This window comes from Ranitomeya imitator, chromosome 3, assembly GCF_032444005.1.
Source record: "Ranitomeya imitator isolate aRanImi1 chromosome 3, aRanImi1.pri, whole genome shotgun sequence".
Taxonomy (NCBI): domain Eukaryota; kingdom Metazoa; phylum Chordata; class Amphibia; order Anura; family Dendrobatidae; genus Ranitomeya; species Ranitomeya imitator.
In genome coordinates this window covers 140,782,793-140,797,699 of record NC_091284.1, presented here as the reverse complement: position 1 = coordinate 140,797,699, position 14,907 = coordinate 140,782,793, and the positions used below count along the sequence as shown (strand labels likewise).

The following is a 14,907-nucleotide window of genomic DNA, read 5'->3' as shown; positions in this document are numbered from 1 at the left end:
ATTTTGGACCATTCTTCTTTTACAAACTGCTCCAGGTTTCTCATATTTGAAGAGTGCCTTCTTCCAACAGCAATTTTAAGATTCCTCACAGGTTTTCAATGGGATTTACAATGGGATCACATTGCTTGCCGCTTCAGAGCTCTCATGCCCTTTGTTGTCATCCATTTCTGGGTGCTTCTTGAAGTATGCTTGGAGTCATTGTCTTGCTGAAAGACCCATGACCTAGGGCATAAACTCAGCTGTCTGACACTGAGAACTACATTACAACCCAAACTCCTTTGGTAATCTTAAGATTTCATGATGCCTTGAACACAATCAAGGCATACAGTGCCAGATGCAGCAAAATAACCCCAAAACATCTTTGAACTTCCACCATTTTTGATTGTAGGTACTGTGTTCTTTTCTTTGTAGGCCTCAGTCCATTTTCGGTAAACAGTAGAATAATGTACTTTACCAAACAGCTTTATCTAGTCTCATCTGTCCTAGAAGTATTTTGGCTTATGCACATTTTGGCAGCCTAGCTTTTTTATGTTTCTGTATCAGCAACCAGGTCCTTCTGGGTCACCTGCCATAGCGTTTTGTTGCAGTCATGGATGGGTTGAGTAGACTGATATGCAGGTTAATTTGTGGACCCACTGTGCTACAGGACTGGGCCTATCCAGGAAGAGGTGTAAATAAGCAGCTACCTTAGTGTTTACTGGAGCCTCTAGTGGTAAGGTCAAGCTTGTGCGACAGCTAGCCACAAAGTACCTCTTCTGGTCAGAACCCAATACTGCAGCTGCTGACCCCAGGCGTTAGATATGCTGACACTACCTTAGGGCTTAGTTCAGACACGCCAGTCTAGGATTCAGGATCAGTGATAGGCCACTGGCCTCACTAGAACTGGGGGACTTCAGGAACAGGACTGTCTGCTCCGTTACCAGATTAAAATGCCCAGGCACTGGCCGCTCTGGGACCAGGTGACAGGGTTCAGGCACTGGCCTCTCCGGGACCAGGAGACTAGGTGCAGACACTAGTCGCTCTGCGACCAGGGGATAAGGTTCCGGCACTGGCAGCTCCAGGACCACGGGACAAAGTTCAGTCACTGGCCGCTACCTCTTTAAGAATGGGGAAGCATGGGCACGTGCGTACTTGGTGCGCTACCGGACTGCAGCACTCACACACAGAAAGCATTAACAGCCTGAGGGACACACCGAGAGACAATGCCGTGGGACTGGGGTGGTGAGTAAGCCAGCATCTCTGCATGGAGGGGGAAGCATAGGATAGCGTCAGCAGTATACAATACATGAAACATTTTTTAGAAATATTTTTTTTTCACCGCCAGAATGGTGCTACAAATCTAAGTTCCTTCCACTGACCAGCCGCCATCTTAATATTTTATCTGTACCACTCCGGTCTTTCTTCATCTAGTTGTAACCTGCTGGATTTTGGTTGCTGGGCAAGTCAGATATTGTGGTCACAAGATTGGGACCAAAGTGGTGCTGATAACAGATGAAGACAGCGGCTGCTAAGTATAAGGCAAATAGAGCTTAGATTAGTTGCACCACTCCGGCACTAAAATAAAAAAAAACCGCTGGAGTGCTGCTTTAAGCTAAGGTTTCCCGCCACACTCTTGGCATAACCCATTACTGTTCTTGTGACTATTTATATACATCTATACTATGTTATATAACATAATGCAATTGATGTATATAAAACAAACTTATGGAAAGCACCATGAACATGAATGACACTGCAGCCTACTTCATAATCAGGTTTTCAGCTTAGATTTGACACAAATTAGGAAGAAATGCATCACGTCTTCCTTGATCTCTATCTCTGTAAACCACGAATATATGATAAAGATGTAGAGAGTTCCTATTACTTTGATCAAATGTAACTTGATTCATTAATCTTTTATCAATTCCAGGCATCCCTCTAGCCAGAGTTAGACTAAGTAGATTTGCTGAACTTTCTTTTCTAGATGAGTTTATGGTTTGATTCATGTTTATGGAGGAGTCTGATGAAGGTCTACAGCAGCTTCATCTCAGGAGTAATACATTACATTGAGCACTGTGTGTCGGAGTGCCAATTAATCATCACTGGTTTTTATTGTCTGCTTGTCTTATAACTTGATTAAAAAGTTCAATAATGTTGTGTCCTTTACTTCTAGATTGATTTTGTGGCTCATGATGACATTCCATATTCATCAGCAGGTTCTGATGATGTCTACAAACACATAAAGGAGGCAGGTAATCTGCGTTATTCTGCAGTCTGCGCAGAAATATCTAATTCACCATTGTGTATGTGTGCGTGTGAGAAAAAGGGGGTTTACTAACTAAAATCTCTGTTATAATGTAGGACAGCAATTGTTATTATTACGGTAAATGAATAAGAAAAACTGTCTTAGTTGCTCGCAGTTTAACTTTTAGACAATTCTGATAAATCTTCTCCAATGAGCCCTCCATTCATATACTAAGCATCCAGTTTTAGCGAACTCCAGTAGCTCCATCTTCTTTTTCACGTGCATCATTATTAATCTGTTTAATGGCAGAACTACAATAGTGTACAATGTAAAAACTCATTATGTTCCATTTTCTCTAATTTTTCTTCTAAATAAGTTACAAAATGAAAATATATTGATTCTAGTTTGGTGTGATGTATTCCTATCTGTTTTTGCTATATCTTACAAGATGTACCCGCAGAGGCATGACATGAAACTCTTGCATTACCCTCCCATATTATTAATAATGCTGTCACAATGACACTCGATACTTCTTTGTATGATCTTTATGCACTGTAAAGTGAAGTGTTTGTGTTATGAGGTATGTCTAGTACATCTTCGCGATGGAATTTCCATGAGACCTTAGTTTCCGAAATGTTACTTTTAAAACCCCCACACACAATGATGAAAAGGCGTCTGTATTTGCTGATTTTCATGCAACCAGTCGACTATGTTATGTGTATAAGAGCAGTGGCATTACTTGAAGCGCGTGGGCCCCAATGTAAAATTTCCAACAGGGAATGTAACTATTACAGGTCTTTAATAATATTGGTCTTCCCATATTGGACAAAGGGAACTTTTGTGCCCTCCTGGATTCCAGGGTCTAGGTGTGACCTCAACCCCTGAACCCACTATAATTCCACACCAGCAGATAATGTCCAGGAAATAAGGATTGATCATGGTGAATTTTTATGTCTGCTCCTCTTCTTCTCAGAAGATAGGTTAGGGCCATATGTGTCCGGCAGTGGATTACTCATCTCTCCTTTTTTTAAAAAAAAACATGTAACCTCAGATGAACCAAGGCTGTATGCATATGGAAGTGGAAGAATACATATCAGTAGGGATGAGCCGATCCCTTTCAGCAACCCTGGTCCATGTCAGTGTTCTCTAGCCATGGACAGGAGTTGCGTGAATTTCCTGAGCTTCTGTGTTCCCCGGTGTGGCATTTGATTTTCTGGCCTGAAATGACATCATCTGTGCGGTGTACAACTCAAAGGTAACAACTCGCCAGCCTTGCTAATCATAAACCAAGCCTGGATCCCAGAGTGTAAGTAGATTCTAACAGCTCCTGTCCATGGCCAGCTCAAGATAAACGGAATTGAGTGATACGAGATAACCAGCTTTGAAACAAAATTCTGATACTGTCTCATCTTGTTCCACTAATCCAAGTATTTCTCAAGACAAACAAAGGAAAGATCTGAACGTCTTAAAAAATGCTCTATATGTAGAAAAAAGACATAAATGAAGTTACCAAATTCATATTAACTCCTTTTGTTTATCTGAAAAAGCATTTAATGCAATATTTGTTCTGAAAAATTAACGGTAGAAGTTATGTGAGATTGGTGTGACATCCATTAGATCAATAGATAATCATGTTTTAACTACATTCACATAAGATCCTCTCATCCAGTGCACCTTTCCTCTCTGTGACAGGCATGTTTGTACCAACACAGAGGACAGAAGGTATCTCAACGTCAGACATAATCACTAGAATCGTCCGTGATTACGATGTTTATGCCAGACGCAATCTCCAGAGGGGATACACTGCAAAAGAGCTAAATGTTAGCTTTATAAACGTAAGTATAAGGACTGCTGACAACGCTGGTTCCCATAGCGAGTGAGTTTTTTTCCCTTTTTGTTAAACACGGTGTTTAAAACCAGTTCTCCCATTTCATTTGCTGTGTCTATACAATGTGAAGTGCTCTGTGTTGTATACAACATCGGATAGAAATCTCAATTTTCATTTGAAATCATAAATTATTACAACAGTTTGATGGATTATAGGGGGATTAGACCTATAATCCCCTCTTAAACATGAATGAATTCAACGTGTAATACCAGGATTCATTTCTTATTCCTGATAATAAGGTTTTAGTGTAAGAAATCCCTGTGAAAACAGTAATGCTACAGTTTCTAATCACATAACCAGGCATCATCTGACCATGGCCATGGCCCATAATCCACAGTAATAATAAATGTGAAATGTATTTCATTTATATGTCAGATGAGAAATACAGGGTCAAATTTGTATGACCTGAATTTGACAGTGGGTATAATTTATATGTTTGGAAGCTACTATTCATTAACCTTTAAGGGAGTTATCTGCCACAAGACTTAATTGATTCTGGACCCCAATTTAAAAAACTGCGTATACTAACCTCCTGTGTATACTCACCTCCCTTCACTATAACTGGGTGACCTAGCCCAACCCCTAACCTCATAATATTATACCTCGTCCACTAAAGTTTAAAATTGGCACAATTCAATGAAGTAGACAATATTCTCCTGGCATTCACCAACCTGGACTCATCCTTCAGGCTGCTAGATAGAGAAACGTGATCCATCACTCTACAGAACAGGTTTTCACTATCCTAGAGTCCATTGGCAGAGTACTTAACATCATTCCATCCTACGCCTAGCACTTTCGCTTTGTGATGTAAGGCTGACATGCAATTAGATATTCTACTATGGTAATTTCGTGAAGCTCTCAGTTCACACTTTTTGCACTGATGTTAATACCAGAGGAGCAACCGTAGCCATACCTTTGGTGGGGAACGCAAAAGGTAATGGGGCCCAATTTCACCTCTAAGGCAACAAGCAGTTTTTGTAACAGGTGCATAAAGTGATGCACTACTGGACTGCAAAGTGCCTAGATATTGTTGTTGCACGGGGTCCCTCTTTTGTCGGTTTCCACCCTTGTAGAGGAGGTTTGGGACTCTGCATTTGTTGAGTCAGCTGAGCTTTGGCATTCTGACTTCATAACTATGCGGGGCGCTTGAGGCATCGTTTCTATGGCTGTCCCTATGTATCGTTACTGACACACAGTGATGTCCTCAGATAGCTTGAACTCGACTGCAGGAGGCACATATGAAGATTCCAGAAGGTTTATTTTCCATCTCAATTCTTGGAGTTATGCACAAATACAGTAGTGAACAAGAGATGCAAACACATGAGCTTCTAAGATGGCTGACAAACTGTGAATAAGAAAGAAGGTAGGGGTTACTGACATTAGAACTACATTAGAGTCACATGGAGAAAGGCAGGGCAATTTCTAAAAGGGGCCTATTGCAAGGCAACACAACAATAACACAATGATAATACAATACAGTCTGTATGATTCCTAAATCCTGAGACATGACAGCTGATAACTTCTATGCACTATGCATTTTAGCAGTAAATGCTCTCAGTTATTAATAATACCAGTTACAGTTGATTTTGGAATATTTAGTAGGGAGGAATTTTTAAAAATGGACTTGTTACATCCGTGAAACTCAGTCACTGTACTAAGCTGATCTCTGAGCTCTTCAGAAAAAAAAACATAATTACACACATGGCTGAGGCTGGATTTTATACACCTGTGGAAATGTGTAAATTCAATGATTAAGAGATGTCCCCAATATGTTAGTCGATTTATTGTATGTTGGATTCATTGTAAAGATGCCAACAAATTATTATTATTATTATTATTATTTATATAGCACCATTGATTCCATGGTGCTGTACATGAGAAGGGGTTACATACAAGTTACAGATATCACTTACAGTAAACAAACTAACAATGACAGACTGATACAGAGGGGCGAGGACCCTGCCCTTGTGGGCTTACATTCTACAGGATTATGGGGAAGGAGACAGTAGGTTGAGGGTTGCAGGAGCTCCAGTGTTGGTGAGGCGGTAGCTTCGATAGTGATGAGGCAGCAAATCCCAATGAGCTGAACTGACATCACTTTCTGACATTACCCTGCATAGCAAACTTCCTTCTCTTTCATTTTGCTTAAAATAATGTTAGTACTGGGAGCTTCCAGTTCTCTTAGGTAATTCTCACTACTTCCCGATCACAATACCAAGGCTCCGCCAACTTTTAGCAAGAACCCCATAGCAGCTACGTGCAAATAAACTACAATAATATGTCAACCGTACTTTTTGTATACCAATTATCATTCTCTAGATGTGCTGGATAATTTTATCTCTATAATAATTTGAACTGTAATTGTTTTTATAACAGGAGAAAAAATACAGGTTTCAAAACCAAGTAGATAAAATGAAAGAAAAGGTGAAAAATGTGGAAGAAAAATCCAAAGAATTTGTCTACAAGGTAGAAGAAAAGAGCCACGATTTAATACAGAAGTGGGAGGAGAAATCAAGGGAGTTTATTGGGAATTTTTTAGAGTTGTTTGGTCCTGATGGTGCCTGGGTACGTCTGCAGTTCACTTTCTTTAATGGCTATCATAATGTTTTAAGTTTCTGTACAAGGAAATATTTTTTTTTATGTACAGGAATAAAATAAATTATTAAAATAAATATTTTTTTCCTCTTCTTCTTCTTACAAGAGCCACAACTCTTGTAATAAGATTTTGCTTTTTGCGGGATGAGTTGCAGTTTTGAATGACGCTATTCATTTTGACATAAAAAATTTTGACAAAAAAAAATCCAAAGGCCGTGAAATTGTGACAAAAATGCAATTCCGCCATGCTTTTTTTGCTTTTTTGACATTTACCGTATATACTCGAGTATAAGCCGACCCGAGTATAAGCCGACCCCCCTAATTTTGCCACAAAAAAACTGGGAAAACTTAATGACTCGAGTATAAGCCTAGGGTGGAAAATGCAGCAGCTACCGGTAAATGTCAAAAGTAAAAATAGATACCAATAAAAGTAAAATTAATTGAGAAATCAGTAGGTTAAGTGTTTTTGAATATCCATATTGAATCAGGAGCCCCATATAATGCTCCATAAAGTTTACGATGCCCCCATATAATCCTGCATAAAGGTTAATGGCCCCATAAGATGCTCCATAGACACATTTGCCCAATATAATGCTGCACAAATGCTGATTATGGCCCCATAAGATGCTCCATAAAGATATTTGCCCCATATAGTGCTGCACAAACGTTATAGCCCCGTATAGTGCTGCACAAAAGTTATGGCCCCATAGAGTGCTGCACAAATGTTATGGCCCCATATAGTGCTGCACAAATGGTATGGCCCCATAGATGCTCCATACAAACACTTGCCCCATATAGTGCTGCACAAACGTTATGGCCCCATATAGTGCTGCACAAACGTTATGGCCCCATATAGTGCTGCACAAATGTTATGGCCCCATAGATGCTCCATACAAACACTTGCCCCATATAGTGCTGCACAAACGTTATGGCCCCATATAGTGCTGCACAAACGTTATGGCCCCATATAGTGCTGCACAAACGTTATGGCCCCATATAGTGCTGCACAAACTTTATGGCCCCATAGATGCTCCATACAGACACTTGTCCCATTTGCTGTTGCTGTGATAAAAAGTAAATAAATCACATATTCACCTCTCTGTTGCTCAGGCCCCCGACACTTTCAATATTCACCTACTCCTCGTTTTGGCGCCACTCCATCTTCAGTGTCTTCTGCACTGACTTTTAGGCAGAGGGCACGCACTAAGCACATCACCGTGCCCTCTGACCTGAGCATCACTGCAGAAGATGGAGCGGCGCCGGAACGAGGAGCAGGTGAATATTGTGCAGCGCTCCCCTCCCCGTTATACTCACCTGCTCCTGGCGCTGTTCAGTCCCTGCTTCCCAGACGCCGCACCTTCATCCTGTACTGAGCGGTCACCATTACCGCTGATTACAGTAATGAATATGTGGCTCCACCTCTATGGGAGGTAGAGTCGCATATTCATTACTGTAATGAGCGGTACCATGTGACCGCTTAGTAAGGAAGAAGCTGCCGGTGCCGTGGAAGCCAGGGACCTGCAGGGACCACGCAGGAGTAGGTGAGTATAATTAGACAGCCCCCGCTCCCCCTCCCCTGCCGACCCCTGGGTAAGACTCGAAAAAAGTCCAAAACAGTGGACTGAAAATCTCGGCTTATACTCGAGTATATACGGTTATCTCTGTTAAAAATAACTGATTCTCCAGATTAGTATGATAACGGCGATATTAAACACCTGTTTTTTGTGTTTGATACCAATTTGGGTTGACACCGTAATCTTTTTTAATTACATTATTTTGGGAGGCATGGTGTCCAGAAAAATCACAATTCTACCCATTTTTAATTTGTTTTATCTCATTACGGAATGTATTGTATGGGTTACTTAGTTTTACATGTAGATAGACTGAACTTTTAAAGAAACAGCGTTGCTAAATGTTTATTTTTTTTACATCTTTATTTTTAATGTGGGAAAAGGGAGGTGATTTAATTTTTTATATGCATTTTTCTTTTTTGAAAAACTTTAAATTTATTTTACTTTGTCAGATAATGACAAGAGAGTTTAAATAATTAACAGCACAGATTGTAGTTTAGACTCTCAGATAGCGGGTATGTAATATAGACAGCATGAGCTACATGTGGAGAGAGATCAGCCCCTGAGCCCTATCATCACGCGATCCCCTACACAATCATGTACATCAGGGGTGTCAAACTGCATTCCTCGAGGGCTGCAAACAGGTCATGTTTTCAGGATTTCCTTGCATTGCACAGGTGATAATTTAATCACCTGCAGAGAATGATTCCAGCACCTTGTGCAATGCATGGTTTGAGGCCCTCGAGGAATGCAGTTTGACACCCCTGATGTACATGTATGTGATTTTGCATTACAGGGTTAGGGATGTCTGATTTAGAAAATCCATTTTTGTATATGCTTCTGGGAATCCTGAGTTTCTGATAGGGGGGTATTTCCCAAACCGACTGCTCAACTTAAAAACGAATTGGAGGGGCAGCAGTTACAAAGAGCATCTCCAATATGATTGCACTCAACACGTCTTCAAATTACACAGACAGCTTATTAATTGCAGAAAAAAATGTGTAATGCTTTTTTGCACCTGCGGAGGCACTGCAGGGAAATAACACATCTGCTAACCTGGTAGGTTACAACTTATGAGCTCCTTGTGTGGAGCTTATGATTGGTGAACTCTTGTAACAAAACATGTTTATCTACAGTGATAATCTCTTTAATCTTAAACCATTTAATTTGGGAATTGCCAAGATTAGATTAATTCCGTATTCTTCTACTTTATTGTGAATACTGATATAACACTGAAACAAAGTTCTAGGAAAGAACTGTGCTTAACATACAAAGTGAGTTTTACGATCTTATTAGATGATTAAGAGTCTTGATCGTAGAATTGTTTCCTTGGAGTGTTGCGGTCTTGATTTTTATTGTAGGAAGTTTATTGGTCTTCGTCTTTGGTTTACATATAATAGGAATACATTCTATATAAATACATACGCAATTCACATAATGTACAATCGTGTAGTACTAATAGTGTTCATTTTCTTCCAGAAGCAGATGTTTCAGGAGAGGAGTGGGAGGATGCTTCAAGCACTATCCCCAAGGCAGAGTCCTACAAGCAGCCCAACTCGAGAACGTTCTCCATCTCGTTCTCCTTCACCTACCTTGCCTTGGATGCTTAATAAGACCTCACCTCCATTATCACCCAAAGGTGCAGCATCTGCCTCTATCAGCAGCATGAGTGAAGGAGATGAAGATGAAAAGTAACCAGTACATGTCTTGTTTTAAAATAAAAGCAGTTATGCTTTTTTTTTTCAACACAGGGTCCACACCCCTTATCGCTTAGGTGTCTTCTCAAGGGCCAAAACAGATTTTCTGTTAAGTAAAGTTTAATTTGAGGATTCAAACTGAGAGCAGCATTTTGGGACATATATAAATATATATTCTTGGGCACCTTGTTAAAAATGTAGGCAGTTGGTGGACAAATTTGTATTGAAGGTTCAGCGCGCCATGAATGAATAGCTGCTTTGTCCAAGATGGTCAAAGTCTACCATGCCAAAGCTGTTTGATATTAAACCTATTAGAACGGCGAATAAATTACAAGGAGAGAAAAAGTGAAATGTTACAACAGTTATATAGTGTAATATGGGCATGTGGTTCCTGGTATACTTGAACCTTGTGTATGGCTGCAAACCATGCACAGATTATAGACCAGTATTAATTAGTTTTTGATACTCAAGTGTAAAAATTTTAAAGCAGGAATAGAACATTTTCTGCCTGTTACACTGTGTTAGGCAGCTTTGACACATCTGGCTTTTGCTGTCAAGCACAATCCCTCGAATTTTGAAAAAAAAAACGGATCCTGCAAAAGTTGCTGCTGGATCCGTTTTTTTCTCATAGACTTGTATTACCGCCGGATTGTGACGGATGGCCTCACGTTTCATCCGTTTTTTGCTGGATCCGTCGAAAAAAAATTTCCCCGGCAGCTGGAGAAAACAGACATGGGAACTTTTTTGTGTCCATCTAAAAAACAGACAGGGATGGATCGGGTGAAAACCGTATGAAATGTGAGGTCAAATGATGGAATCCGGTGATTGATTCTTTTTTTTTTAAAAATCATGCATTTTCCAATGCCGGCAGATCCACATACTCGGATCCAGCGAAAAACGGATCCGTTGCATCAGCTTTTCACAGTTTGCAACGGATCCGTTTTTTAAAAAATTTGCCGGATTCTGCCTGACGGCAAAAAACTGATGTGTGAAAGCAGCCTTAACTATCAGAAACCTAAGGTGCATAGATTGGAGTCCAATTTATGAATTTAATTTGCAGTAATTATACAAGCCCCTGACACACTGGTGCTGGGGTACAATAATCACCTGCATAATTGGTAATGCAGATATTGCACTATACCATGTACATAGAATTCTACACAGTTTTCCTGTCAAAACTCGGCTTTCCTCATCATTACAACCATGCTGACATACAAGCACTTTTGACTTCATTCTATGTATCACAAACTGAGATACAAAACTACAAGATAATATCATGTACATGGTCAGTTTATGGCTTCATGCAGCTTGTGGGGCCAAATTGTGCCTCCATATATACGGTGGTGCAGAATTATTAGGCAATTTTAATTTTTTTTTTTATTATTTATTATGTTAGTGAACAATTACAGAGTTGTTGGTGAATCCAAAAAGTTAATAAACCTGAAACCTGTATATTTAAGAAAGTATTGTCTTTCTTAGGGTCCTTTTACATTGCGTTTTGTTACACGCTTGGTGGACTGTCGGGGATTATGTCCGAACCCCTCCGCAAAACGGGATTCGGGCATATGTGCCGACGGGGTCATAGACTATAATGGTGCTGATAGAGTGAACGTGCTCTCTGTCATGCATCATTTTCATCGTATACGCCTAAAGAAGGTGGACACTCAGACTTAGTAGAAAATGATGCACGTTAGATCACATGCTTAGTCTGTTGGCGCCATTACAGTCTATGACCCGGTGGCACGTAAGCCAGAATTCTGTTTTGCGGTGGGGGGCCCACAAGTTCTCATTAGGGTTTAGGTCAGGTGAGGAAGGGGCCATATCATTAATCTTTCATCTATAAGGTCTTTACTTGCTAGCCACGCAGTAACATCAATGCATGTGATGGAGCATTATCCTGTATAGAAAAATATCATGTTTTTCTTAAAAGTTACAGACTTTTTCATGTAGCACTGCTTGAAGAAAGTGTCTTCTAATTAACTGTCTGTGGGTTTGGGAATTGACCTTGTGTAATTTTCAACCCAAAAAGGTAAATCTAGCTTATGTTTAATAATGCCAGCCTATAGCAGTACAAGTCATGAGCCAATCCATCTGGACTATCAAATGCCATTCTCAACTCATCAGTCCATAAAATCTTTGAAAGATCTGTCTTGACCCAGTCTTTGGAAAGTACAGAGATTCAAAAGCTCAAAAGTACATTTTTTCACAATATTATCTGATCTGTAAGATCCAAATAATACAAAAATTTGAAAGTAACGATTCAGTAATCCTCATATGTTCAGGAGAATATAAGATCTAAAGCTTACATTAATACATTACTTTTTGCTACTGTTGAGATCTTAGTTATTCTTATAGTCCACAGCTTTGTTAATGTATAGTTCTTTATATGTGTTTAGACACATGCAGAGCATCCAACGACAAAGAAGTTCATGTCACTTTTTATGAAAACTGTTGTAACAATGTGGCACTACCCATAGAAACCTCACATCAATCCCATTTTTCTCCTGCTTTACTGGTTTTTATGTAAATATCATTAAGGGGGTTTCAGGGAATTTCCAGTTCATTGACTTGACGGAATGCTATACATTCAATAAAGTGATTTGTGGTTGTTGTTGTTGTGGTTTTCAGGAGCATACCCTAATGTTAAAGTCTTGGAAAACCCTTCTAGCCTTAATTTAAAGTTAAATCTAATAGGAGCATGCCATACTGGTTTATTCACGCAATATAAAGCAGCCATATTGAATAGACTTATTATGTATTGTATATAATCCAATAAGATATGTTTCTCTATATGGCTGTATAACTTAATAACTATTATGACCATTCCCTTCAAAGTGTACACCAATCGTCAAAATTGTCCAGTCGAGCCAGTAGGGGAAGTTACATTGTACGGACTTGGGGGTTCAAGGGATTCCAGCTGTGTTAGCGAGATGATGTAGCCTAAATTTTCCATCCAAAAGTATGGAGACCTAACCATCACATCTGCACCAGCTTGTTGGAGTCCCAGTCAAATAAAGAATTAATGTACAGTGGGCCTCATTTTCTGTTATCATTACTCCCTTCTGGTAAGGCTTTCAACAAGATTTTGAAGAGTGCCCATGTGGATTTACATCTAATCAGGAAAAAAGCATTTGTGAGGTTAGACGATGATGTTTGGCATGAGGGTCTGTCTCTCAATCTGTGGGCCAGTTCATCCCAAATGTGTTCTTTGGGGTTGAGCTTAGAATTCTGCAACCACTCGACTTCTTCCATATCATACTCATCTTACCATGTTTTTTGGAGCTTTGCTTTGCGCACAGGGGCACAGTCATAGTGGAACACATTACTACAATGTTGGAGTCATACAATGATTTAAAATAACTTTGCAAGCTATATGATCAATATTACTTTTCACTAGAAATAAGGCAAACTCCTTAAAACAGCCTCAAAGCATTAGCCATTTTCTTTACCAAATTAGATTAACTCTATACGTTCTGGTGGGCAATATTTTGGGGTCATTTACCAAAATCAGAATGGCAAATAGTTAAACATTATTAATTACTCCAGAGAACGTTTCCACTACTCCAAAGTACAGTGCTTTATACCACTCCAGCAACAATGGAATTGTGCAGCTTAGACTTGTATGCAACTACTCGACCATAGAAATCCTTTACTACAAAGCTTCAGGGGCACAGTTTTTGTGCTGGTACAAGTTCTTCACCGCTTGATGGCTCTGCATTGTAAATTTGCATGTTCCACTGCTTTTCAACTGAGTTGTTGTTAAGTATAGACACTACCACGTCACAGTGATAGCAGCAATATCATCTAAACTACCGTACACTGTTATGTAGATAGTGCACAGTTGTTTGCTTAAATTCAGAAGCCTGGAAGAAATCATTAACATAAAAGCAGAATATAGCATTTCTCAACAACAAGACTATTAATATGAGGCATACAGGTAGGATGAGTGTAACATTTCTATTACCTGTTTACCGATAGTAATAGGTCTTGGGGGGTGACAGATTCCCTTTAATATTCAGGATCAGGACTCAGTCATGTCCAAATACTTTTAGTCCATCTTCCTGGCAGCACTTGATACCATTTTAATAGTAATTGACCAGTATATTTTTTGTAAAAAGAATTTGTCAGATAACAGCTCAATTAGTTCAAAAGACGATTTATTTAATTTGCAAAACGGATATCTCCTCCTTTGAAATTAATTTGAAAGAATATTAAGAGAAGATTACAAGTTTTAGCATGTTCTTACATTCCATAGTTTCCCACTTCAATACATCTGCAAGGGTGAAGGACAAGGTTTAGAAAGAAGGAGCTCATGGATGAAGAGATAAGTGCACAACATTGTCATTACATTCATGCTCTTTTGAAACTAGTGAGAGTTTTGAGAGTTTGGTGCCTAATTCTTGGAAAATGAAAGCTTTATCCCTTATGTATTGAAACATTTTAATAACTGTGTAACAGCGCATGATTTTCTATAAAATATCGATAATAAATATCTTATTAAACCTATGATTCTATGTGTATGTCTAACACCTTTGTACTCAACAATGTCATGTAATCAAAAGCTACAAAAATGGATAAAAAAACAATGGATAAGAAGACCTTAAAGAGCTTGTCCCATGAACAAAGTTTGTTTTAATCAATAGATCTTGGAGTAATAATTTACACAATTGCATGAGTTTTGAAAAATTGTTCATGTGCTGAGATAATCTTATAAATGTACCCCTGTTATGTACTCTGTAATGGCTGTGTCTCACCGTACAGGAACATGGTCTGATCATACCACAGCTCCTGGGCAGGGGAGGAAGCAAAAGAGTATACTGATGTTACAGAACATGATAGCAAATAATTCTTTCTTTGAGGTAAAGCATTTTTAAAAAACAGGTAGGCAAATGTTGTATTTCACAAAAAGAATCAGCTGAGATGCTATGCTGT

General features: G+C 39.3%; 1 protein-coding gene across 2 annotated transcripts in view; it reads left to right on the top strand.

Annotated features, from left to right (window-relative positions):
- Positions 1-14,481, top strand: part of PCYT1B (phosphate cytidylyltransferase 1B, choline) — a 73,168-nt gene extending 58,687 nt beyond the window's left edge. The window contains exons 5-8 of one of the 2 annotated variants that reach the window (XM_069761537.1): positions 2,153-2,231; positions 3,917-4,059; positions 6,489-6,677; positions 9,758-14,481. In XM_069761537.1, coding sequence (XP_069617638.1) covers positions 2,153-2,231; positions 3,917-4,059; positions 6,489-6,677; positions 9,758-9,973 — 627 coding nt within the window. In that variant the 3' untranslated portion in view covers positions 9,974-14,481. The remainder of the gene's footprint in view (positions 1-2,152; positions 2,232-3,916; positions 4,060-6,488; positions 6,678-9,757) is intronic. The other variant, XM_069761536.1, reaches the window with a different exon arrangement.
- Positions 14,482-14,907: the final 426 nt, after the last annotated feature.